At 65.6% G+C, this 23180-nt stretch overlaps 1 protein-coding gene across 3 annotated transcripts; it reads right to left on the reverse strand.

Moving 5' to 3' along the window:
* Positions 1 to 7192: 7192 nt before the first annotated feature.
* MED25 (mediator complex subunit 25) lies at positions 7193 to 21214 on the reverse strand. 3 transcript variants are annotated; one of them, XM_070063021.1, is made up of 18 exons: positions 21006 to 21214; positions 20870 to 20915; positions 20657 to 20781; positions 15170 to 15268; positions 14895 to 15015; positions 13910 to 14072; positions 13673 to 13800; positions 13418 to 13505; positions 13138 to 13331; positions 12673 to 12801; positions 12010 to 12095; positions 11872 to 11929; positions 11682 to 11789; positions 10302 to 10490; positions 9961 to 10032; positions 9622 to 9840; positions 9195 to 9375; positions 7193 to 7576 (listed from the first exon to the last, which is right to left on the reverse strand). In XM_070063021.1, the coding sequence occupies exons 1-18, from the start codon at positions 21137 to 21139 to the stop codon at positions 7332 to 7334; spliced, it is 2385 nt and encodes a 794-aa protein (XP_069919122.1). In that variant the 5' UTR covers positions 21140 to 21214; the 3' UTR covers positions 7193 to 7331. The 3 variants fall into 3 exon arrangements, with proteins under 3 accessions (XP_069919122.1, XP_069919123.1, XP_051697619.1); XM_070063022.1 differs by having other exon boundaries at positions 7193 to 7447; positions 21006 to 21213; XM_051841659.2 differs by lacking the exon at positions 7193 to 7576 and adding an exon at positions 8676 to 8805 and having other exon boundaries at positions 21006 to 21213.
* Between the last annotated feature and the right edge of the window lie 1966 nt (positions 21215 to 23180).

The raw sequence follows: 23180 nt of genomic DNA on the forward strand, positions 1-23180 counted from the left end.
TGCTGTGGGGAGCAGTGCTTCCTGCTAAGTGCCCTCGGCCGCACCCTGGGGTCTCCTGGCCAAGGCTGGGGGAGGCGGACTCACGACTCCATTGCCCACGACACGGTAGGGGCCTTCCAGGGACTCAAGTGGACCGCACCATCCTGGAGACAGGAACAGCGGGCCCAGCGTGGTCTGGGGGAGCCACAGTAGCCCCGAGGGGCCCGGGACAAGGGGAAGTAGGGGGGTCCCTGCCACTCTCCAGCAGCTGCTGGGGTGAGCTGCATGGTCAGTTCTGGGGCCACTGCTTCTGGGGCTTCCTGGGGGTGAGGACAGCAGGTGCCAAGAGGGGAGGGGCCCGGCGGAGCCCCGCCCCGCCCCCCAGCACCTGCAGGTTCTCCCCGTGATTCACGTAGACCTGGCTGGGCAGGGGTCTACAGGTGCAGGCGTCCACTCGGGCGGCTTCGAGTACCTTGAGCGGCAGGAGCGGTGACAGGGGCCCCAAGCCTCAGCCCCAAAGTTCGGGATGTGCCCCGGGACCGTCTACACCCCTGAACACCGGCTCGTCCTGAACCCGCAGCCCCAAGCCCCGTGTCCTCAGGCCTCGCCCCTGGACAGCCCCACCGGCCCCGCGGCCACTCACCTGCTCCAGCCAGGAGCGGCTGCCCGCCGAGGGCCGGGGTCCCTTGCTGGGCCGGGGTCGGGCCGCCCCCCGCCCGGGGCCCAGTGTGCCGGCCTGCGGCGGGGCAGCGGGGGAGGCCGCGGGCTCAGACCACCTCCCGCGAGGGGCCAGCCGGGCAGGAACCCCGGGGCCAGGAAGACTCTGGACAATGGGCGCGGGGCTCAGCACGGCAGGCTCGGACCGAGCGGGCCACACTGGGGCTGCGGGCTCCGCCGAGTGACCGGCGCGGGCGCGCGGCTTCGGGGACCCTGCCGGCGCGATACTGAACGCGGGGGTCGCGCCTCCAGGAAGGGGTCGCCCAGGCCAGACCACTGCGGCGCGCGGGGGGACCCGGCGGCGAGGGGCGTGGCCGGAGCGTACCATGCAGGGCTGGGGGAGTCCGGGAAAAGGGGGAGCGAAGGAGACGGCCGCGGGGGGGACACGTCGGGCCCGGAGGACTCGCGAGGGACGCTTCGGGGGGCGTGGCGGCACAAAGACGATACCACAGAGTGTGTGGGGGGGGGGTAGATTTGAAGACGGTGCCAACTCGGCTCTGGGCTGGGAGTGAGACCCGGGAACCCCTACCTGGAGTTTGAGGCTGCTGACTATACCAAAACACTTCAGGAAATAGGGGAGGACGAATACTGGCCTGGGGGCCAGGGACCCTACCAAAGAGGGCTGGGGTACGGATTGCACGGCGCACATTGGAGCACTCAAGGTTTTTCCTCGGCAGGCGGTGACGTGGTTCGCTATGGAAAACTACAACTCCCAGAGGCCTTCGCGCGACCTGGGCGGGGCCTCCGGTTCCTGAGATCCGCCCCTCCGCTGGTCATAGCTCTGTGCCCATTGGTCCCCGCGCCCAGGCTCCCCCCGCTGCCCGCTCAGGTGTCGCTGTGCAGGGCTTGCTCTGTGAACTACAACTGAGTTTCGCAGCCACCAGGCGTTGCGTGAGAATTATTTCTTCAGTCTGTTTCTCTTTTTCTTTTTTTTTTTTTTTTTTTTTTTTTTTTTTTTTTTTTTTTTTTTACAGGCAGAGTGGACAGTGAGAGAGAGAGACAGAGAGAAAGGTCTTCCTTTTGCCGTTGGTTCACCCTCCAATGGCCGCCGCTGCAGCCGGCGCACCGCGCTGATCCTGGCAGGAGCCAGGAGCCAGGTGCTTTTTCCTGGTCTCCCATGGGGTGCAGGGCCCAAGCACCTGGGCCATCCTCCACTGCACTCCCTGGCCATAGCAGAGAGCTGGCCTGGAAGAGGGGCAACCGGGACAGAATCCGGCGCCCCAACCGGGACTAGAACCCGGTGTGCCGGCGCCGCAAGGTGGAGGATTAGCCTATTGAGCCACGGCGCCGGCTCTTTTTCTAAAGATTCATTTATTTGAAAGGCAGAGTTACAGAGAGCGAGGGCTTCCACCTGCTGGTTCACTCCCCAGATGGCCGTAACAACCAGGGCTGCGCCAAACTGAAGCCAGGAGCCAGGAGCTTCCTCCAGGTCTCCCTCGCGGGTGCAGGGGCCCAAGGACCGGGGCCATCCTCCATTGCTTTCCCAGCCACAGCAGAGAGCTGGACCAGAAGTGGAGCAGCTGGGACTCGAACCCGCACCCCTATGGGATGCCGGCGCTGCAGACCGGGGCTTTAACCCGCGGCGCCACAGCTCCGGCTCCAGTCTGTTTCTTTTAATATCTCACCATACAGGGGTTATGACAAATAATAAATAATAGGATCCATGCTTAGCACAGTACCCACTCAAATGTCAGCTGTGGCATGGCAGGCAAAGCCTCCGCCCGCCCAAGGACGCGGGTTCGAGTCCCAGCTGCTCCACTTCCGATCCCGCTTTCTGCTGATCGGCCAGCCCCTGCCACCCTCCTGGGGAACCCGAATTAAGCTCCTGGCGTGGGCGTGGGCCCGGCCCGGCCCCGGCGGTCATCGGGAGTAAAGGAAACGTTGTACTAGTAACACGATGGAGCCCCTCCAATCCTCTCGCTGGCCCCGTCTGCCAGTCTGCAGGCCTTCGTGTCAGCGGAAAGGCCTGGCGCCCACGCGCACAGCCTAGGCGGCCTGCTCCCGCCCCCGGCCCGCAAACCGTGTGGTTCACGGGTTTGCCGTCACAGCGCGGGCAGGCTGAGGCCGGCCAGGCTGCTGCACGGGCAGCGTGGGGGCTGATGAAAGGAGCCCTGGACCGAAGGACTGCGTGGAAGAGCCCGGCAGCCTCAGCCCATGTCCCGGTTCTGGGGCCGGGGCGCGGTTGATCACTGGGAGCCGCGTACTGAAAGAGGAGGTCTTGGTCCTACACAGAACCAGAAATGCTTAAAAGCTGGTTGTGAAAGTAGAATCTTGAAATGATTAATGTAGGCCGGCGCCGCGGCTCACTAGGCTAATCCTCTGCCTTGCGGCGCCGGCACACCGGGTTCTAGTCCCGGTCGGGGCGCCGGATTCTGTCCCGGTTGCCCCTCTTCCAGGCCAGCTCTCTGCTGTGGCCAGGGAGTGCAGTGGAGGATGGCCCAAGTGCTTGGGCCCTGCACCCCATGGGAGACCAGGAGAAGCATCTGGCTCCTGCCATCGGATAAGCGCAGCACTGGCCGCGGCGGCCATTGGGGGGTGAACCAACGGCAAAGGAAGATCTTTCTCTCTTTCTCTCTCTCACTGTCCACTCTGCCTGTCAAAAAAAAAAAAAAAAAAGTCTAAAAAAAATGATTAATGCTCTGGGTCATATCATCAGCTCCATCAGCTCCGCACTCGCCCAGTGACGCCATTGTGGCCAAGTGCGGCCGTGGGGTCGATTCTGGCCAATGAGACATCAGGTCATGTGATTAATTCTGTCCAATGAGAAGTGGAGTCACGTGATTAACTCCAGCCAACGAGACTCAGGCCATGTGATGAATTCTGACCAATGAGAGGTGGGGTCACATGATTAACTCCGGCCAATGGGATCTCAGGCCACGTGATGAATTCTGGCCAATGAGCGATGAGCAGCGCTTACTCGCCGGTGGAGACGGGAGCGGCTGACGTGTGGCCACGCGTGGCCAGACTCGAGGTCTCTGACATCTGACCCAAGCGGACCTTTGCGATGCGACCCACTGCCGTGTGGGGTTGTCTGCAACACAGCGCGGCCTCTGCTGGCGTAACCGCGCCTTTCCGCTGGTCTCACCGCAGCCCACGCGCATCAGTCACCCGTCGGTCCGGGTGACCACCACGGGCAGAGACGCGCATGAGCCACAAGAAATGGGCGCGCGCGCCGCGGTCCTGGGTTTTTCTCTTTGCAACCTAGCAGGGAGGGCCCACGCGCAGCCTGAACACCGCCAGGGTGGTGGCTACTTACCGCGCCCCTCCCCGGCCCGGGAGCGCCGGGACCACCGCGCCGCTCCTGACGTCACGTCATCCCGCTCCTGACGTCACGCCTGCCGCCCGGGGCCCCGCAATGGAGAGCCGCCTGGTTTCCGACATCTGCCCTGGGAGAAGCCCCGGGCCCCCTCTGCAGCCCCCACTGGGGTCGGCCCGCTCTCCCCCTTTTCCTCTCAGCCCGGCCCGAGCTAATAACTCCCTGTGAGGGGACCCCGAGCGGAACAGGAAGTGACGTCACTGCCCACATCCGGGTACTACGGCCCTCCGCTTTCCCGCCTTGCTGCTCGATGGCCAGGGCCGGGGAGACCGAGAGTGAGGCCCACCGGCAAGCGGGGCCGGCCTCGGACTTCGGCCGCTCGGAGGCGGGGCTTGCCACACCCCCGCGAAACTTGGGCGAATGGACCAGAAGCCGGACAGCTCTCCGTCTCTCTCATTTTTTAAAGATTTTTTCGGAAGAGTTGGTGAGAGCAGAGAGAGACATCTCCAGAATGCTGGCTCACGCCCCCAGACGGCCCCGGGACGCCATCCGGGTCTCCCACGGTGCAGGGTCACGAGTGGAGCCGCCGGGACTGGAACCGGCGCGTATCTAGGCCACAGCTTAACCTGCTTAAATAAAACTTCCAAAAATCATGGAAATGAACCCCGTTTTCCAGCAGCGTTTTGAGGCACCTCGGGACAGGCCGCCGGCCTCGGGCTGGACCGTGTCCACCCACGGAGGTGGAGGCCACCTGTCACACAGTGGGCCGAACCGCTGACGACACCCGCGTCCCTTAGGCAGCGCTGGTGGAAGTGCTGGGGCCCCTGCCACCCACGGGAGACCCAGATGGAGCTCCTGGCTGCAGCCTGGCCCAGCCCAGATGGTTGTGGCCATTTGGGGAGTGAACCAGCAGATGGTGCTCGCTCGCTCTCCCTCTGTCTTTCAAATAAATCTTAAAAAGAAAAAAAGAAAAAGAAAAAGAAAAGAAAGGGGCCGCGCCTTGGCGCAGCGGGTTAAAGCCTTGGCCTGCAGGACCGGCATCCATATGGGCGCCGGTTCGAGTCCCGGCTGCTCCACTTCCCATCCAGCTCTCTGCTGTGGCCTGGGAGAGCAGTAGAAGATGGCCCAGGTCCTTGGGCCCCTGCACCCGCGTGGGAGACCTGGAAGAAGCTCCTGGCTCCTGATTGGCTCAGCTCCGGCCATTGCGGCCATCTGGGGAGTGAACCAGTGGATGGAAGACCCCTCTGTCTCTGTCTCTACCTCTCTGTAACTCTTTCAAATAAATATGATAAATCTTACACACACACACACACACACAAAGGGACCAGTGCTGAGCCTCCACCTATGACACCGGCATCCCACATGGGCACCAGTTCGAGTCCTGGCTGCTCCTCTTCCGACCCAGCCCCCTGCTAATGCACCTGGGAAAGCAGTGGAGGATGGCCCAAGCGCTTGGGCCCCTGCACCTGCGTGGGAGACCCAGAAGCTGCTCCTGGCTCCTGGCTTCGGATCTGCCCAGCTCCAGCCGTTGCGGCCAGTTGGGGAGTGAACCAGTGGATGAACGACCTCTCTCTCTGCGACTCTCTCAAATGTCTTTAAAAAAAAAAAAAAGAAGAAGAAGAAGAAGAAGCCCGAGATGGTGGGCAAACGTGTCAGTGAGCCCCCTGTACCTTGAAACACACCTTCTCATTAACTCCGTTTGAGAGGGTGTCATTTTTCTAGGATTTCCTTGGCCACAGTGCTGGTGGGGGGGCATCCTCCTCTCTCACCAAGGGCAGGCTCCTGACCCTTAGGCCACGTTCGTGTTAGTGGTTTTGGTCTCAAAACCCGTTTTCCGTTCCACTCGCGTCCGGGGCGGCCTCCGGTCAGAGACGCAAGGCTGCGGCCGCCGCCCCCAGGCGCTGACCCCCGGTGGGCCGGCGAGGACGCAGCGGGGACAGCGGGACGCACAGTCCGGCACGGCAACAGAGGTGGAGCAGAGGCCGGCGTCCTCCTGGGGCCTCCGGGCCGGGCGCGCGGACCCCGCCGCCCCTGCGCTCATGCCCTCGGGAGCTCCTCCATGCACCTGCCCTGGCCCGGCCCGGCCCTCCGCGGGGCAGGGGTCCCACCCGCGCGCCCAGCCCTCCACCTGTGACACAGCCGCCCCTCCTCGGCCGCACTTGCCTGGTCTCCTCCTGGCCTCCGGCCCCTGCCCAGCCCTCGCACCAGGACCTCTCCCGGGCCGCCGTCTTCTTCCAGAGGTCGCAAAATGGCGGCCCGGCGGCCTCACTAGCCCCACCAGCAGATTTTGTTTGGTCCTCCCGTGTTTTTTGGTTTGGGTTGGAGTGCCAGGAGGCGGGGCAAGCACTCGCCAGGTTCGCCACAGTCCCCAGCGCTCCCTCGTGTTGCACCTGCGCATCCCGTCGCCTGCCTGGTCCTGAGGCCCGGCCCGCCTCCCCCGCCCCGGCCCTCCTCCACGCCCCGGTCCAGGCACAGCCCCGGGCGGCCGGGCGGGTCACTCGTGGGCGAGCTCAGCCAGGGAGAAGCAGAGTCCAGGGCCAGAGACGTAATCAAATGGTATCTTTACTGAACGGTGGCCAATGCATGGGACAGAATACAAACACGCAGGGCACTGCAGCCTAGGTGTGCAGTTCAAGATTGAAAAAATACAGATTGAAAAATAGAAAGATTTACTCATTAAAATTGTTTCCTCTTTCATCATTCTCTTGCTCCTTTGACTTGAAGCCGGAAGGCTGGCGCGGCCCGGGCGGTCCCGGAATCCGCCTCGGCCCCGGGGCTCAGGCCTGAGCGCTGGGCGGCAGAAGCGAGGGCCGGAGCCGGCGCCCAGCGGCCCGGTGGCCGAGCGGACGGTGCTCAGCGGGCTCCCCACGTCCGGGCGTCCCCACAGTGGCAAACGTGAGGACACATTCAAGTCGCTGCATGTGACGTCCTTGCAGAGCAGTGGTCACAGGAGCCGGGACCCCGACTGCGCTCCTGGGGTGGGGGCCCGGGTGGCGATGCGCCAGCTCAGGGGACTTCAGCAGCTCCAGGGACACCCGCCGGCGCACGGAGCGGTGTCTGTCGAGGTGTCGGGGCGTCCCCCTGCACGGCGAGAACAGCGCCAGGGCCCGAGTTCTCTGTCCTGGGACCCAGGCATGCTGGTGGCTCCCACAGGTCACCGCCACCACCGCGGCTGTGCTGCAGACCCTGGGCCAGTCCACGGGTACTTGCCATCTTCAAGACACCAAAGTCACTTCCCGGCCAGGGCCCACCTGGGGCGGCGTCTGACCCCCAGGGTCCCACCAACACCAACGCGCTCGGCACCGCGAATAAATAAAGTGGCCTGGGCTGCGCCGTCTTCGGCGAGGGTCGCAGGCCCGGCGGCCTGGCCCGGGGACTCCTACTGGCACTTGAGCCCCTTCTTCAGCTCGTTGAGCAGGGCCTCGCGCGTCTGCTCCGTGTACTGGTCGTAGCTCTTGCTGTGCTTGGACTCGTAATGGCGCTTCAGGTTGTACTCTTTCAACACAGACACGATTTTTTTGCATATTAAACACGTAGGCATGCTCTTCACCTCCACAAAGAAATAGTCTCGCTCCCATTTCTCTCGAAACACGCGGCCCTCGCCTTCTCTCTTTCGCTTTGCCGCTTTTGGTAGAGACATGGGTACAAGAAAGGTTTCACTCTCTGCACGCCACCACAGGGACAGCCGCAGTGCACGCCAGGGCCACGGCGGTGCCGCTGCCTCCCGTGGGGGGCCGAGGGAGCGGTGGGGACTGTGGCGAACCGGGGAGCACATGCCCCCGACAGGGCAGTTCTGCCCGCTGCCGCCAGGCAGAAGCGTGGGCCCGGGGGCCAGAGCTGCTGACCTCACGAGCAGCCGAGACTACAGATCGTGTGTGTGTGTGTGTGTGTGTGTGTGTGTGTGTGAGTGCCCCACTTCTACAACTACCTCAAGAAGTGCCCAGGCATGCTAACACACGGAAGGCCAAACAAAACCCATCTGAGGGGCCCCCGGGCCACCAGATTGCAACCTCTCCCTGGGGCGGGCCCTAGACGCTGCACGCCGAGCGCGGAGCGGGGTCCAGGCGCACCCTGCCGGACACCCGCGCGGCCCCCAGGGCAGGGCAGGACAGGCCGGCCTGCGCCCAGACCCTCACCCTGCCAGGTCCCCCGCCTCGGGCGGCCTCACTGAACAACCTGTCCAAGCCCGGGAAGGCCGCTCCGACAGGCCCAGGCTGCCCTCTCTTCACACGCGCCTGTCCCTACAGCACGGCCTAGGCTCCCACAGGGCGCCTTCTGCCTGCACGCCCCTGCACCAGCTCCTCCACCAGAACCAGCGGCCGTGCCTGGCCCAACCCCGCGAGCCCTGGCCTCCTGCCTGGCCTCCCCGCCCTCCACGGCCCAGGAGTCTTCCTGACACACAGGAGTCGGCCCAGGCCCCCTGGTGCCGCCCCGCCAGCTCCTCCCCTCACGCTCACTCCAGAAGCACCCACCAACTTGCTGCTCAGACAGCCCACGCTCCCGCCCCGGAGCGTCTGCGCGGCTGTCCCTGCACCCCGCCTGACCCCACTGGCTGCTGCGTCCAGCGGCTCGGGCTCCTGCAGTCCTGCAGCGCCCCGCGCCGCGTGCACCGCGCAGTCCGGCCGCTGCCTGCCTGCCTCTGGCTCCCGCGGCAGCAAGGACGGGACAGAGGTCTCCCGGGCCTCCTGCCCGGGGCTGGGGACGTCAGTGACGGGAGCCGGGCGGGTGTTAAAAGGAACTTTATTGGGGGCGGGTTCAGATGAGATCCATGAGGATGTCGTCCTCCATGACGCTGGGCTGCAGGCCCGGCGGGGGGACCGGGCCCCGGGGACCCCCGCTCAGCAGCATCTGACCTGGGGGGCAGTGGGAAGGGACTGCATCTCCCAGTAGGCCCTGGGGCCCTGCAGGGCCCTGCGCCTGCTTCGCCCCTCCTCCTGAGAGCCAAGGCCCTCAGTGTCTGAAGTCGCCTCGCCCCGCCTGGCTGCAGACGCCGTTTCCCACCAGCCTCTGGGTTCCTTCCCCAGCTCTGATCCCAGGACACGTGGGAGCCCGGGGGAGGAACGCCCGCCCCACGAGGTCCCTGTCCTCGGCTGTCCCAGGAGCCCTCGAGCCCAGGAGCCCTCGAGCCCCGGGGCCATGGCCGCCCTTTCCCCTCCTCCCAGGAGCCCGTGGGGCAGTGCTGTGACCCAGGGGCGGCTGGGGCACTCGGTGCAGACCCCTCGCCTTCCTCCAGGCCCCTTACCTGGCAGTGGAGCCCGCGGGGGGAGCTGTGCCGGCCAGGACTGAGTGGGTGGTGGGTGCAGGAGCGGGGGCCCCAGCTGGGGCTGCCCCAGGCCCTGGTGCGGTGGGGGCAGCAGCGTGGGCGCCCCTGGTGGCTGGAGGTGGTGGAGGGAGGCCTGGGGTGGGGGCACCCCCGTCTGGGGCTAGAGGAACACAGAGAGCAGCTCAGAGGCCTCTGGCAGGGACCCCGACCCTCTGCACAGAGGCTGCTTAGAGACCCACTGCTGGGGGGGCTCGCAGAGACCCAGACGCTGGGGAGGCTCAGCCTGGAACCCCTTTGGGTCTGTATCCAGCCATGGCAGAAGTCAGCCTCCCTCCGCCCCAGGTCTTAGAAAGCACTGGAACCCGCGGGGCTGAGTCCGTGGCCCCTCTCCCACCCCGAGTCTTACCGGGGGAGGGTTGAGGAGGAGGCTTCGCAGCTGGGGGTTGGCCCCAGGGTTCTGGGGCCGGAGGATGGGTCCAGGAGGGGCTGGGCCGGGCGCTGCTCCAGGAGGACCCTGGGGGGCCCCCGGGGGGGTCTGGGACGTACCCTGGGGCTGGGGCTGCCCCGCGGTTCCAGAGGCCCCCACAGTGCCCTGAGGCTGGGGCTGCGGTGGGCGGAGCTGGAGCTGGTGGTGAGAGACACACAAGGGTGAGGGAGGCGGGCAGAGCCCCCAGCCCGCGGCCACCAAGACGCTGCGGGACCCACAGGGGCCCTCCGGGGCCCGCCGACCCCCGTCTGTCCTCACCAGATTCTGCGAGGGCCTCGCCTGGTCCTCCAGGATGGGGCCCAGTCCCGGGGGTGCCTGCTGCGCCCCCATCTGCAAGGGGAGAGGGGCGGGTCAGTGCCGGGGCGGGGGTCCTGCACGCCAGCCGGGGCGGGGGGGCGCACCCTGGAGGGTGGAAGTCTCAGAAGTGAGCCTGACGCTCCCACGTGCCCAAGAGGGGCCACCGGGGCTGCCAAAGGGAGACAGGCAGCAGGGAGCTCGGGGGCTGGGGGCGGGCTGCCCTGGGAGAAGAGTGACCGCCCCTGGCACTGGGCACCTGGCAGGGCCCCGGGGGACGGCAGGGAGGGGCAGGGGACGCTCACCCCTCGCTGCTGCTCCAGCTTCTGCTGCTGCACCTGCTTGTGGTTGGTGATGACCTGCCGGATGCCGTTGACGAAGCCGCTCTGGTCGTAGGGGATGAGGCCCATGAAGATCTTCTTCTTGGAGGAGTACAGCAGCATGAGCACGCGCACCTCGCACGGGGCCGTGTGGGGGAAGTGCACGCAGCCCGCCTGGGGGACAGAGGCTCTTCAGGACCAGAGCGCCCTGCTGAGGCAGCAGCCCACCCCTTCCCTTTCTAGAAGGTTCCAGAAGCCACAGGACACAGAAGCAAAGGGTGGTGAGGTCTCCACTGCCCTGCGGTACAGCAGGCCAAGCTGGGGCCCTTAGCGTCGCTCTCTATGGGCGGGTCCTAGTCCCCGCTGCGCTATGCGCCTGGAAAAGCACGGAAGGGGGGCCGAGTGTGGGAGACCGAGTCCTGCTCCTGGCGCGTCTGCCCCGGTCTGGCCGTTGCGGCCATTTTGTGGAGTGAGCCGGCAGATGAAGACCTCTCTCGCTCTCTGCTTCTCCCTCTCTGTAACAGTGACTTTCAAATAAAATACATAAATCTTAAAAACTAAAATAAAAGGCTTGGAGACCAGGGGCTGCTCCAGGCTGCCAACCACCGCACGGGGTGGGGGAGCCAGGGCGAGGCTGGGGTGCCGCCGAGCGCCGAGAGGGGCAGGAGAGAGAGGGGGCCCGACACCGGCGAGGTCCAGCTCTGCAACTCCGAACCTCCACCCCAGGAGACGCCAAGGCCGCGGGCGGGCTCACAGGGTGGGCGCGGGCTCAGACCCCGTCTGCCCGAAGGCACGGGATCAAGGAGAACGGAGGGCAGGAGTCCCACAGCCCTGCGGCCCCGGAACGGCCAGGCGGCAGCGGGCACAAGGTGGCCGTGCAGACAAGCGGCCAGGACAAGGCAGGCGCCTCCCCGGGCCCCGGTGGCTGAGCCCGGGCGGGCGACCCATCTCGCAGGGCTCCTGAGGGGGCCGACCACGGCCACCCCAGCTCACTCCTGCGCCTCGGTGCCCTGCCCTGAGGCAGGCCCTGCGAGCTGACTGCCTGCCCCTGTCCCTTCCCCACTGTGTGCAGCCGCCACTGCTGCCTGGGTAAGCGTCGCATCCCGGCCGCGGGCAGGCTGGGTGATGTTCCTCCCCAGTCTCCCAGGCAACCAGGCTCCGCCCAGGGCAGGCTCCGCCCAGGGCAGGCGAGCCCAGCCGGGGGCACAGGGCTGCCGTCACTCTGCCCTAGCCTGCCTTTGTGGAAGCACACAGGACCCCCGGCATACGGCCTGGGGTACACCTGCAACTTGGACAGCGCCCCAGGAAAGGCCACCCCGGGAGCCCTGTGGGGGCAGCACTTCCTGCAGGCCGGGGAGCACTCACGAAGCCGTTGCCCATGATGCGGTAGAGCCCCTTCAGGGACTCCAGGTCCTTGTTGGTGAAGTGGAACTGCACCATCCTCGAGTTCCGGAACAGCGGGCCCAGCGTGGTCTGCGGGAGACACGGAAGCCCCGTGGGGCACGAGGAAGGCGCGGGGCGGGGCGGGGCGGGGGATAGGGGTCCCGCCTCTCACCAGCAGCTGCTGGGGGATGAGCTGCATGATCAGCTTCTGAGGCCACTGCTCGGTCTTCCTGGGGGGAGGACACAAGTGTCAGGAGAGGCGGGGCCCAGCAGAGCCCCGCCCCTGCCCCGCCACGCCCCCAGCACCTACAGGTTCTCCCCATGATTCACGTAGACCTGGCAGGGCAGGGACCGCGTCAGCTTCGTGTTGGCGTCCACGGAGGCGGGTTTGGGTTTCTCGGGAGGAAGAGTGTGTCAGTGAGTGGGCCCCAGGCCTCGGCCCGGCCCCTGCTGGGCAGCCCCAAAGGTCTGGGTGTGCTGGAGCCCCGGCCCTGCGCCAGGCCTCCCGTCCCACATTCCTCTGGCCTGCCAATGCCTCAAATGCTGGGCCTCCTCCAGGCCCTCCCCACAGTCCATGGCCCCCCAGACACCACCACGCCGGGCCTGTCTGCACCCCACGTCCCTTCCACACTGGGCCTGTCTGCACCCCACGTCCCCGCCACACCGGGCCCATCTACACCCCATGTCCCCACCACGCCAGGCCCGTCTACACCCCATATCCCTGCCACACTGGGCCTTTCTACACCCCACGTCCCCACCACGCCGGGCCCGTCTGCACCCCATGTCCCCGCCACACTGGGCCTGTCTGCACCCCATGTCCCCACCATACCAGGCCCGTCTACACCCCACGTCCTAGAGTTCTGGGATCTTCCCTCGCACTTCTGAACACTCGCTCATCCTGAACCCACAGCCCCAAGCCCCGTGTCCTCAGGCCTCGCCCCTGGACAGCACCCCCGCCCCGGCGGCCACTCACCTCCTGCCACTCGAGGACCCCGCTCCAGGCCAGGAGCTTGTTGGAGACCGACTGCTGCCCGCCGAGGGCCGGGGTCCCCAGCTGGGCCGGGGAGGGGCCGCTCACCCCGCCAGGGGCCACTGTGCCGGCCTGCGGAGGGGAAGCAGGGGAGGGCGCGGGCTCAGACCACCTCCTGCAGGAGGCCGGCCGGTCAGGAAGACCGGGACCAGATTCCTCCTCTCACCCCACGCCCAGGACAGCGCTTGGCCGCTCCTGGGGACAGCACCGCGCCCGGCCCCACTGCATCCGAGGACGCCACGCCCCACGGCGCTGGGCCGGGCAGCCCCAGGCTGCAGAGCAGCTGTGACCGTCGAGCCACAAGCCTCCCGCCCCCCTGGGTGCTTCTAGGAGGGCCAATCACTCGTCCCCTACACTGCATGGCTCCGGCAGCCAGGAGGGAGCGGGATGGGGGCACCAGGCACCTACCATGGACGGTGCCCCGGGCTGGGCAGAGGGCGCCAGGCCCGCGCCAGGGGCCACAGTGGAGACCAGGCTAGGCTGGGAAGCAGGCGGTGGCTTGGGGGCACCAGGGGGTCCTGGAGGGAGTGGGGGCGCAGCGGCCTGGCTGAAGGGGGCACCCACTCCCGAGGCAGCTTGCTGGAGAGGGTTGATGGGCGAGACTGCAGGAGAGAGCGAGGGCGTGGTGGGCGCAGGGCCGCGCTGAGGCCTGCCCGCAGCCCACGTCCATGGCGGCCCCAGGACTCACAGCGGGGGCCCAGGCCAGCCTTCTGGTTCTTGGCGGCCTCCACGGCGTTCTGGGCGGCGACCTGAGCTGCACTCAGGTTCCCAGGGACCTGGGGGCAGAGGGGAGCGGCTGGTGGGGGCTGTGAACGCCATGGGGCGCACCCCCACAGCCCCACGAGGCAGACGCCAGCCTCTTAACACCCCGGGGCAGCGGCCACCACCCCCAGCCCCGATGTCGGAGGACGCCCTCCCTGAGGCCCAGGAGTGACACCCGTACCTGGTACTGCGGCGGCACGGGCGGCAGAGGCTGCTGGGGGGCTGCGAGTGCGGCACCCGAGGACGGAGCAGGAGGCAGCGGGACCGGCTGTTTTGGCTGCAGGGGGCCTGGCGCCGAGCCACCCCCAACTGGGAGCCAACAGGAGGGGTTCAGGATGGAGAGGACCAAATCCAAACCCAGGTCAGAGAGAGGCGGCAGCAGAGAGCCCAGCCCCCACCCCGCGGGCACCGGGCTCACCAGGCAGCACGAGGCCCCGCACCAGCACCATGTGCCTCGGGTCCTGGCTCACGTCGGCCGGCGGCTGCAGCGGCTCCAGCAAGGACGGGGGCGCCGCCTTCTCAAACAGAAGCCGCAGCGCAGGCAGCTTGCGGGGGGACACGACGGAGAAGTGGATTCCCTGCTGTGGGGGGACAGGACGGGAAGTGGGTGCCCTGCTGTGGGGGACAGGACGGGAAGTGGGTGCCCTGCTGTGGGGGACAGGATGGGAAGTGGGTGCCCTGCTGTGGGGGGACAAGATGGGAAGTGGGTGCCCTGCTGTGGGGGGACAGGACGGGAAATGGGTGCCCTGCTGTGGGGGGGGGACAGGACGGGAAGTGGGTGCCCTGCTGTGGGGGACATGATGGGAAGTGGGTGCCCTGCTGTAGGGGGACAAGATGGGAAGTGGGTGCCCTGCTGTGGGGGACACAACGGGAAGTGAGTGCCCTGCTGCGGGGGGACACGATGGGAAGTGGGTGCCCTGCTGCGGGGGGGGGACACAACGGGAAGTGGGGGCCCTGCTGGGGGGGACAGGACGGGAAGTGGGGGCTCTGCTGTGGGGGGGGACACGACGGGAAGTGGGGGTCCTACTGCGGGGGGACAGGAAGTGGGTGCCCTGCTGTGGGGGGACACGACGGGAAGTGGGGGCCCTGCTGTGGGGACAGGATGGGAAGTGGGTGCCCTGCTGTGGGGGGACAGGACGGGAAGTGGGTGCCCTGCTGCAGGGGGGGACAGGATGGGAAGTGGGGGCCCTGCTGGGGGGGGACAGGACGGGAAGTGGGGGCCCTGCTGTGGGGGGGATACGACAGGAAGTGGGTGCCCTGATGTAGGGCAGAGCAGAGCAGAGCAGGGGGGACGCGGGGCCAGCCCCGGGTGCCCACACCTGACAGGCCTTAACCACAGTTCTCACTGGCCGAGGCAGGGACGGCAGACTCGGGGAGCTGCCCAGGGCACTCTGGGTCCTCACCTCCCCAATCTTCTGCACCAGGCTGTCGGTCGTGCAGCCCGAGTACGTGGTGCTCTCCACGGCGGGCAGCAGGTACGGGGGGGAGTTGCAGATCAGCAGGCACACGCGGTGCGTCTGGCCGCTGCAGGTCAAGAAAGGCATGGAGCAGCCACCACGGGGCCTTGAGGAGGCCGCAGACCCCGACCCCAGCTGCCTGCCCCACGCCCCCACCACAGACCACGTGGTCCCGGGCCAGCTGGCACGAGCCCGGCCCAGGCCGCGCGAGGGGCACTCACATCTGCTCCCGCATCTTCTTGAAGTCGTCGAACAGCTGCAGGGCTGTGCTGAGGCCTTCGGCGATGAGGCTGCAGCTCTCACCGCCCCCGCCCATGAACCTGCCGGAGGTCAGGGGTCAGCCAACGTGCCCCTCGCCCCCCCGCCGGCCTGTGTTCCCTGCACTGTCCCCGCAGTGGGCACAGCACCAGGCCAAGGGCGTGGACGGGGCACCTGTGCTGTCCTGATCCTGGGATGACCCTGTCCACACTCCACACCCCTGGCCATCTAGTCCATCTTTAAAGCCAGCCCTGGGCTCACCTCACCTTCCCAGCAGGTAGAGGGACCCCTTTGTCTCCCAGCACCTGGTGGGTTTGAGTGTCTCCCTCTCCCCAAATAAAACAAGCTGAGATCCTGCCCCTAGTACCTCAAAATGTGACCCGACTGTAAATGGGATCTTTAAAAACTTTTTTAAATTTTACTTGAAAAGCACCCCCACAACACACACACAGGCGGTGATACTCCTCCTAACCGTGCGTTCACTCCCCTCCCCAAATGCCTGCAACAGCCAGGGCTGGGCAAAGCCAGAGCCAGCAGCTGGGAGCTGCACGCAGGGCAAACGTGGGTGGCAGGGGTCCAGGCACCCGAGCTCCACCTGCTGCCTCCGGGCGCTGGGCAGCGGACGCTGCGTCCCAGGCAGGGCATCACCCACGGTGCCCCTCGCCCACCTGGAAACACGCGTTCTCCCCAGGTGATCGAGTTAAACAGGTCACCAGGGGACAGCAGGGCAGACCCTGGGGTGTTAGGCAGGAAGTCAGTTATGAGCTTACGTGTGTGTGCCAAAGGCCTCCCGAGAAAACTTCTACGTTCAGCATATGCATCTGCATCTCAAAGTCATCCTGATGGTGTTACAGGGGCAGCCCGGTATTCGCATCTTCACATCCTGCCCTGCCCCCTTCTACCTGATGACCTGCCAGGTGGAGATTCCCCCCGACTTCCGCCTGACAAATCCTCCACAGTCTCCCAGGTGCAGCCCAGTACCTGCATCTCAAACACCCTGCTCCGGATCCCCATTCTCCAGGGGGTCCTGCTCACCCTTCCTCTGAACCCAGGATGGCGCCAGCTGGGCTTCCTCCTGTCTGATACCTTCAGGGGAAAACTCAGATAGGAGCTTCTTAATATTTACAGCCATAAAATCCTTTGATTCAGGAGGAGATGTGTGAAGACAGAGACCCATCTCCTTAACCCTCCCCCCCCCCCGCCCCCAGCCTCAACCGGACTGCGCGCTCAGCCCTCTGCCTCTCTGCTGAGCCGCCCGCCTGGTCTGGTCAGGTGTACTCTCTCCACTCAACCATGTAACATCCCCCCCCCCCCCCCCCCAGTCCGAGCGACTGCACTCTTTCCCAGGTCCTGTCTGGAGAGGTGCCCATCCATCCTCACGGATGTCCCTTCCCTAATAAACCTTGCTATTTTACTATTTTACCTCCCACTGCTCTCTGTCTCACGCCTGAATTCTTTCTTGCGCGAAGACAAGAACCCTGCAATTTCTCCGGTAACAGGGGAAGACGGCGCCAGCCGAGGGAGCTGTGTGATGACGGGGGCGACACAAGCCAGGGGCATCTGGGACGACCAGAAGCCGGGAAAGGAAACCAAGCCTCGCCCATTGGCCCCCAGAGAGAGGCCTGGCCGGCGCCTGGAACCCAGACTTGCGGCCTTCCAACCTGCAGCCGATCTGTGTCTGCTCAGGCACTCAGCACTCCGCGGGTGCGGCCCAGGGAAAACACCCAGGCACAGGCACAGGCACGCTCGCACTCGGCCGCTCCTGTGGGGAGGGGGCAGGGCCTGCTGCAGGGCTGTGGGTGACCCTGTGCCTGGCCCACGCAAGTTAGCCTCACTGCGGGCAGGCAGCAGCAGCCCCAGGCCCGTTCCCCCACCCCAGCCTCCTGCGGAAGAGCCCGGAACTGCCCATCAGGTAAACAGCCCCCGGGCGCGGCCCAGGCCCATCAGGAAGGCTGCAGGACCTTCAAGCTGGTTGAGAAGCAGAGCGCGCCAACGGCGGCCTTACCCTCTAGCGCTGGTGTTGCCCTGAATTAGCCACGCCCCCCGCCTGCCCTTTTCTATCTCATGCTTGATCGTCAATAAGCAGACTTGTTCACCAAAACCGGTCTCTGGCGCTTCTTGCAGAACGCCGTCAACCCACCATCCCGGCAGTGTGGACCTTGCAGGACGAGCCCACACACGGGCGGGTCCAAGCCCTCTCACCACCAGCCTGTGCACCTGGGGGCCTTGGAAAACGTGTCTTCAACAAACGGATGGCCACATCCATTAGGGCGGGAGCAGACCCAAGCCCCCGCCGGGCACCTGCACCCCCTGGGCCTGGTCCACCATCACTGGCCTCTCTGGACATGCTCCAAGGGGCAGTCCACGGTCACCTGGACCGAGACGAGACGAGACGGCGGCTGCCAGGGCACCGTGAACTGCCAAAACGCCCGAGGTCAACACCGCTCCTTGTTTGGAACAAAGAGCCCGCTGGCCCGAGACCTGCTCACCCGCGGCCCACGAGTGCTCTCCCAGCCTCCGTCCACTCCCTGGAAAAGCCTGGTGAACCCCTCAGCTCCCTCTCCCTCTTATAAAGCCCTCACTCTCCTGTGTATTTCTTCTCTCACTGAATAAATGCTAAAACCATTAAAAAAAAAAGTCCGAGGGCCACAGTGAAAGGCTAAACTTTGAAATCCTAAAACTTGCTCTTTCTTCTGAATGAACACAAACAGAACTCAGAGAGAAAAACAAACATTCTGTCAGAGATGAGCAACGCTTCTACTGGGGAACAGAAACAAACACTGCCGGTCACAGGACACAGCTTCCCCACGGAGCTGGCACCGGCACCTGCGACACCGGCATCGCATACGGGGCCCGGCTGCTCCGCTGCCCATCCAGCTCCCTGCTGGCGCGCCTGGGGCAGCAGCAGGCGACGACCTGAGTGCTTGGGCCCTGCACCCACGTGGGAGACCCGGACGGAGCTCCTGCCGCCTGGCTTGTGGTCATTTGGGGAGGAAGAGGCAGATGAATGATCCCTGTCCCTCTCTCTCTGCCTTTTAAATAAATAAATCTTTTTTAAAAAATTGAAAAAAACAAAAATAAAAGGGTCTTGGACAACGTAGGCATCACACCCTCAAGTCTCCCCCCCCAACCCGCAAGGGTCAAAGGCCACAGGAGGGAGCACGCACAGCGCACAGCCGGCAGCCCACGAGGGCTCCCCTCGCCAGCCCCTCGCCCCAGCCCACATCCGCGCCAGGACGAGGGCCTTGCGTCCTGTGCCCACGGACGTTGACTGAACACGGGGTCACGACGCGGGAGAGAAGATGCGGGGGTCTCCCGTCCCCCTGCTGCGGAGAAGCCCAACCCCTGTAGGACGGAGCGCAACGTGAGAACCAGTCTGTCCAGGCAAGGGCTGCACGCCCGGCCCTGAGCGCCTGCCAGCCGGGGAGGAGAGAAGACTCCTCCAGGCGGCACAGAGCCTGCTTGCCTGGGGCTGCCGTGTCTCTCCCTGGCCAAGGTCACGGGCACAGACTCCGAGGGTGACACAGGCCTGATGAACACGGCAGACTCCAGTGCTCACTGGCCGACTGGCAGGGAACACAGGCTCCAGGGCCGGGTGTCCTGAGTGACAGGGAGGGGGGTGGGACCAAGGGTTCAGAAAGCAGCTCCTCCGGTGCCCCAGGCTCCAGCAGGAGGTCTGAAGGGGCCGACCCGACCCGACGTTTAAACCCCCGGAGAGCGGAGGATCAGCTCTCACCCACGGGTTTATTCAGCCGAGCTCTCTCGAGGCCCCGGGCGCTCCCTCCTGGAGGTGTGGGCCATGATGGCCTCACACAGAGACGCGGCTTGTGTGGATGTGATCTGGGCATGCACTCAACACCCTTGCTCAGGCTTCCCAGGGACCAGGCCCTGCTCGGACACGAGGCGTGGCCTCAGGCTCCAGGAGCCCCCGAGAACAGGGGTCTGCCCACGAGAGGCCCCAGCAGTTCCGAGGCAGACATCAAGGGGGAAGCCACCGGGCTCCAGCGAGCAGAGAGCGGGGCCACCAGCGGGCGGCCCGGCCGACAGAGCCAGAGTGCAGAGTGCCAACAGGCCTGCTTAGGCAGGGACGCGGGCATTTGGGGAGTGAACCAGCAGATACTCTCTCCCATTCTTTCAAATAAATAAATAAATAAAACCTTTAAAAATGTGCCTCAGTACAAGAACACTCTTGAAATCTGTGCAGTTTTCCACAATGTGCATTTCCACGAAGTTTTTTGCGTGGATTTCAGAACTGCTTTGCCTCAAAGTAAGAACCTTCTAATTCCACCCCCCCCCCCCGCGGCCTTTCTGAAGTGTCCTTGGACCTGACAGGCACCATTTTAAATCCGCATCAACTCACTCAGTTTTCAAAAGGGCCCCCCCCCCGCCCCCGCCTCCCGCTCTGCACAGTCCAGGGCGGCCCCTCCCCCACCGCACCTCCCGGCCGCGGCAGCGCGGGCACCGGTCCGGCCCGTCGAGCAGCCCGCGCAGAGGCCTCGTGGCTGCCGGCCAGCAAGGACTGCGGCCCGCCAGGAGCACCTCCCCGGGCCGACACCCCGACCGCGCCTCCTCTGAGACCCGAGCTGCCTCGCCCGCTGCTGCTGCCCAAATGCGGGAGCCCAGAACCTGCCGAGAATCAGGTTTGCGGTGTTAGGTTTGGAGCTGGCCTGTTACGCAACCAGGGATAACACAACAAAAACCTCACACAGGAAACAGGCGTGTGGCTCAGAGGTTCAAGATTCCGGATAAGGGGGCTGGGCCTCCGCCTGCGGCACCGGCATCCCACAGGGACACCGGCTCATGTCCCGGGGCCCCTCTTCCGACCCAGCTCTCTGCCGTGGCCTGGGAAAGAGGCGGAAGATGGCCCAGGTGCTTGGGCCCTGCACCTGCGTGGGAGACCCGGCTCCGGATCGGCGCAGCTCCGGCCGCTGAGGCCATGTGGGGAGTGAACCAGCGGATGGACGACCCCTCTGTCTGTCCCTCTCTCTGGAACTCTGCTTCTCAAGTAATTAATAATTCCCGCTGAGACACGCAGACCGCACATCCCAGGGCCCGGCTTCCACGCTTGGCTCTGGCTGCCGACTCGGGCACACCCTAGCAGGCCGGGTGTGTGTGTGTGTGTGTGTGTGTGTGTGCGGGGTCCCTGCCCCGGGCCCAGCCACGGCAGGCAGCTGCGCAGGGACCCAGCGGACCGCAGCCTACCAGCTCCGTCTCCAGCACGGGTCACTAAACCAAAAGGCGCCCAGGCACCAGCAGCCCAGGCTGGGGCGGCACCCCGCCCCGCACCCCCCACGGGAGAGGCCAGGGCCGGAGCGCGCCGCGGAAGGGGTGCGGGCGCGCAGCCAGGCTCCCCGCGCCGGACGTCGTCCCCCTCCGCATCGGGGGGTACCCAGGGGACCCCCGCCCCGGCGCCGCCCGCCCCCGGGGACCCCCGCCCCGCCCGAGCTCACTTAATGCCGTCCAGCCAGCTGACGAACTCGTAGGCGCTGCTGGTGGGCGCGTGGCACTGCACGTACGACTCGGGGGCGCAGTCCACGGTGTTGAACACCACGAGGCTGTACTGGGTCCCCCCATACTGGCGGCCGGGAGACAGACAGAGGGCGGCCGTCAGCCTCCGCCGGGGCCGCGCGGCCCGCCCCCCGCCCGCCATTCCCGCCACTCACGTCTCCGCCGAAGTCCGTCTCGGCGGGCGGCCCACCGTTGAAGTACCTGCGGGGGTCGGAGGCGAGAGGCCGGGTCAGGCCGGAGGGGAACAGGCGCCGCGGGGCGGGGCGGGGCGGGCCGCGGGGGCGCACTCACTCGATGGCCGGCAGCAGGTAGTGCTTGCGGAGCGCCTCGAAGTAGGGCCCCAGGTTGGCCGTGCCCTCGATGACGAACACCACGTCGGCCACCAGGCCCCCGGCTCGGGCCGGGCCCTCCGACCCGGGGACCATGCCCCGCGCGGAACAGGGCGCCGCCGCCGCCGCCACCGCGGGACGAGCGGAAGTGCGCCTGCGCTGCGCGCGCACCCGCGCCGGGCGGCCTGGCGCCGCGGCGGGCGCGCCCGTGGCCATGTTTGTGCGGGGCACGCGGGGCTGCCGCGCTTCCTTTTCATCTTTCTTCACGCCCACTGCGTGGAGGGCTCAGAAGGGGCATCGCGAGCCCCTTCGGAGGCCTGACGGCGACAACGGAACTCCCTTCAGGACTCCCGAGAGCCGAATAAGTGGAAAGCGGCCCGGCCGGCCGCCATTTTTGAGCGGGGCGCTTGTTGACGACGCCGGTCTCGGGGGGGAGGGGCGGGAGGCCCGGTTGCTATGCAACGCGCACGCCGGCCTTGTTTTCCACCGCGGAGATTCAGTTTCCTTACGGGCGCGCGGGGGGAGGGGCGTGTGAGGGAGCCAATCACGTCGTCCCAAGCGCGGTTACCTGGCAACGCCGCGAGGTGGCCGTGAACTTGGAAGCGGGCGCCGCGGCTTTGCCTCGGAAAGGAAGCCGGGCGGCGGCCGGAGTGGGGGTTTCTAGGCAACGCGTGCGCGCGCGGCGTGCTGGGAGCTGGCGTCCCGGGACGGTGGATTGACACGGTCCGCGCGACAGAAGGGAACGCCGCGGCCGTGCGGGCGGGAAGCGCTTTTCACCTGTGTCGGCGGACGGTCACCACACACGTCGGCCTTAGCCGTCACAATTCAGAAACATTGGAATATTTCCTTTATTTATGTTTTTGGAAATAATGCATTTTTAAAAGTAGGAGCCTGAGCAGACCGCCCCGTGTCCCCCTGAAACGGCCCGTCCGCGGCTGCGAGCTGCCGGCCCCGCTAACGGAGTGTCCCGGCGCCGCCCGCGCTGCCCGGCGGAGTGACCGCGCCGCCATTGCTGGCCGGAGAGCGCGGACCGCTGCGTCCCTCCCGCCTCGCCCGTCCTCCTTCGCTTTGCGGAAGTCTTATTTTTCAGATTTATTTATCTGAGAGGCCGAGCGAGCGAGAGCGCCTGTCCCGTCCGCTGGTCACTCCCCAGAGGGCCGCAGCGGCCACCCAAGCCGGGAGCCCGGACCTCACGGCTCTTACATTTCTTTTAACCTAGAGCCGCTGCCTTCCGCTTCAGGCCATGCGATCCGATATTTTACAGAATCTGCCGTGCAGGGGCCGGCGCACTGCTGTAGCGGGGAAGCATCCGACAGGCCGCCGGTTCGAGTCCCGGCTGCTCCTCTTCCGCTCCGGCTCCCTGCCGCGGCCTGGGAGAGCACAGAAGACGGCCCAGGTGCTTGGGCCCTGCACCCGCGTGGGACACCCACGTGGGCCCCGGCTCCGGGCAGCCACGCGCAGGGAGCCCTGCGGGGAGGATCCGGATCTCCGCCGCCATCACTCTGCCTTTCAAACCTTTTTTTTTTTTCATTAAAAAAGGATCTTACTTGACTGTAACTCTGCCAAAATAAATACGTATATAGTAACATTTCAATGGCAATCACTAAAATTAAAAGAGAAATAAGTGTATAAATTTGAAATCAGAATAAGAATGGATTGAGAAAAAAATATTTAATCCAGAAAAAAGAGATAAAAAGCACTTTAGAATCGGAACAGAGGAGTCATAATAAAGGAAGGCAAGGAAAATTCACTGAAGACAGGGCGAAATTGATAGTCTATTTTTCAAATTATTCTTTGCATGTTTATTTTTTTGACAGGCAGAGTTAGAGAGACAGAGAGAAAGGTCTTCCTTTGCTGTTGGTTCACCCTCCAATGCCCGCCGCGGCCGGCGCACCGCGCTGATCCGATGGCAGGAGCCAGGTGCTTCTCCTGGTCTCCCATGGGGTGCAGGGCCCAAGCACTTGGGCCATCCTCCACTGCACTCCCTGGCCACAGCAGAGAGCTGGCCTGGAAGAGGGGCAACCGGGACAGAATCCGGCGCCCCGACCGGGACTAGAACCCGGTGTGCCGGCGCCGCAGGCGGAGGATTAGCCTAGTGAGCCGCGGCCGGCCAGCATGTTTCTTCCTCGGAAGTCTG

The sequence above is a fragment of the Oryctolagus cuniculus genome, chromosome 18, assembly GCF_964237555.1.
Source record: "Oryctolagus cuniculus chromosome 18, mOryCun1.1, whole genome shotgun sequence".
In the NCBI taxonomy this organism is placed as follows: Eukaryota; Metazoa; Chordata; class Mammalia; order Lagomorpha; family Leporidae; genus Oryctolagus; species Oryctolagus cuniculus.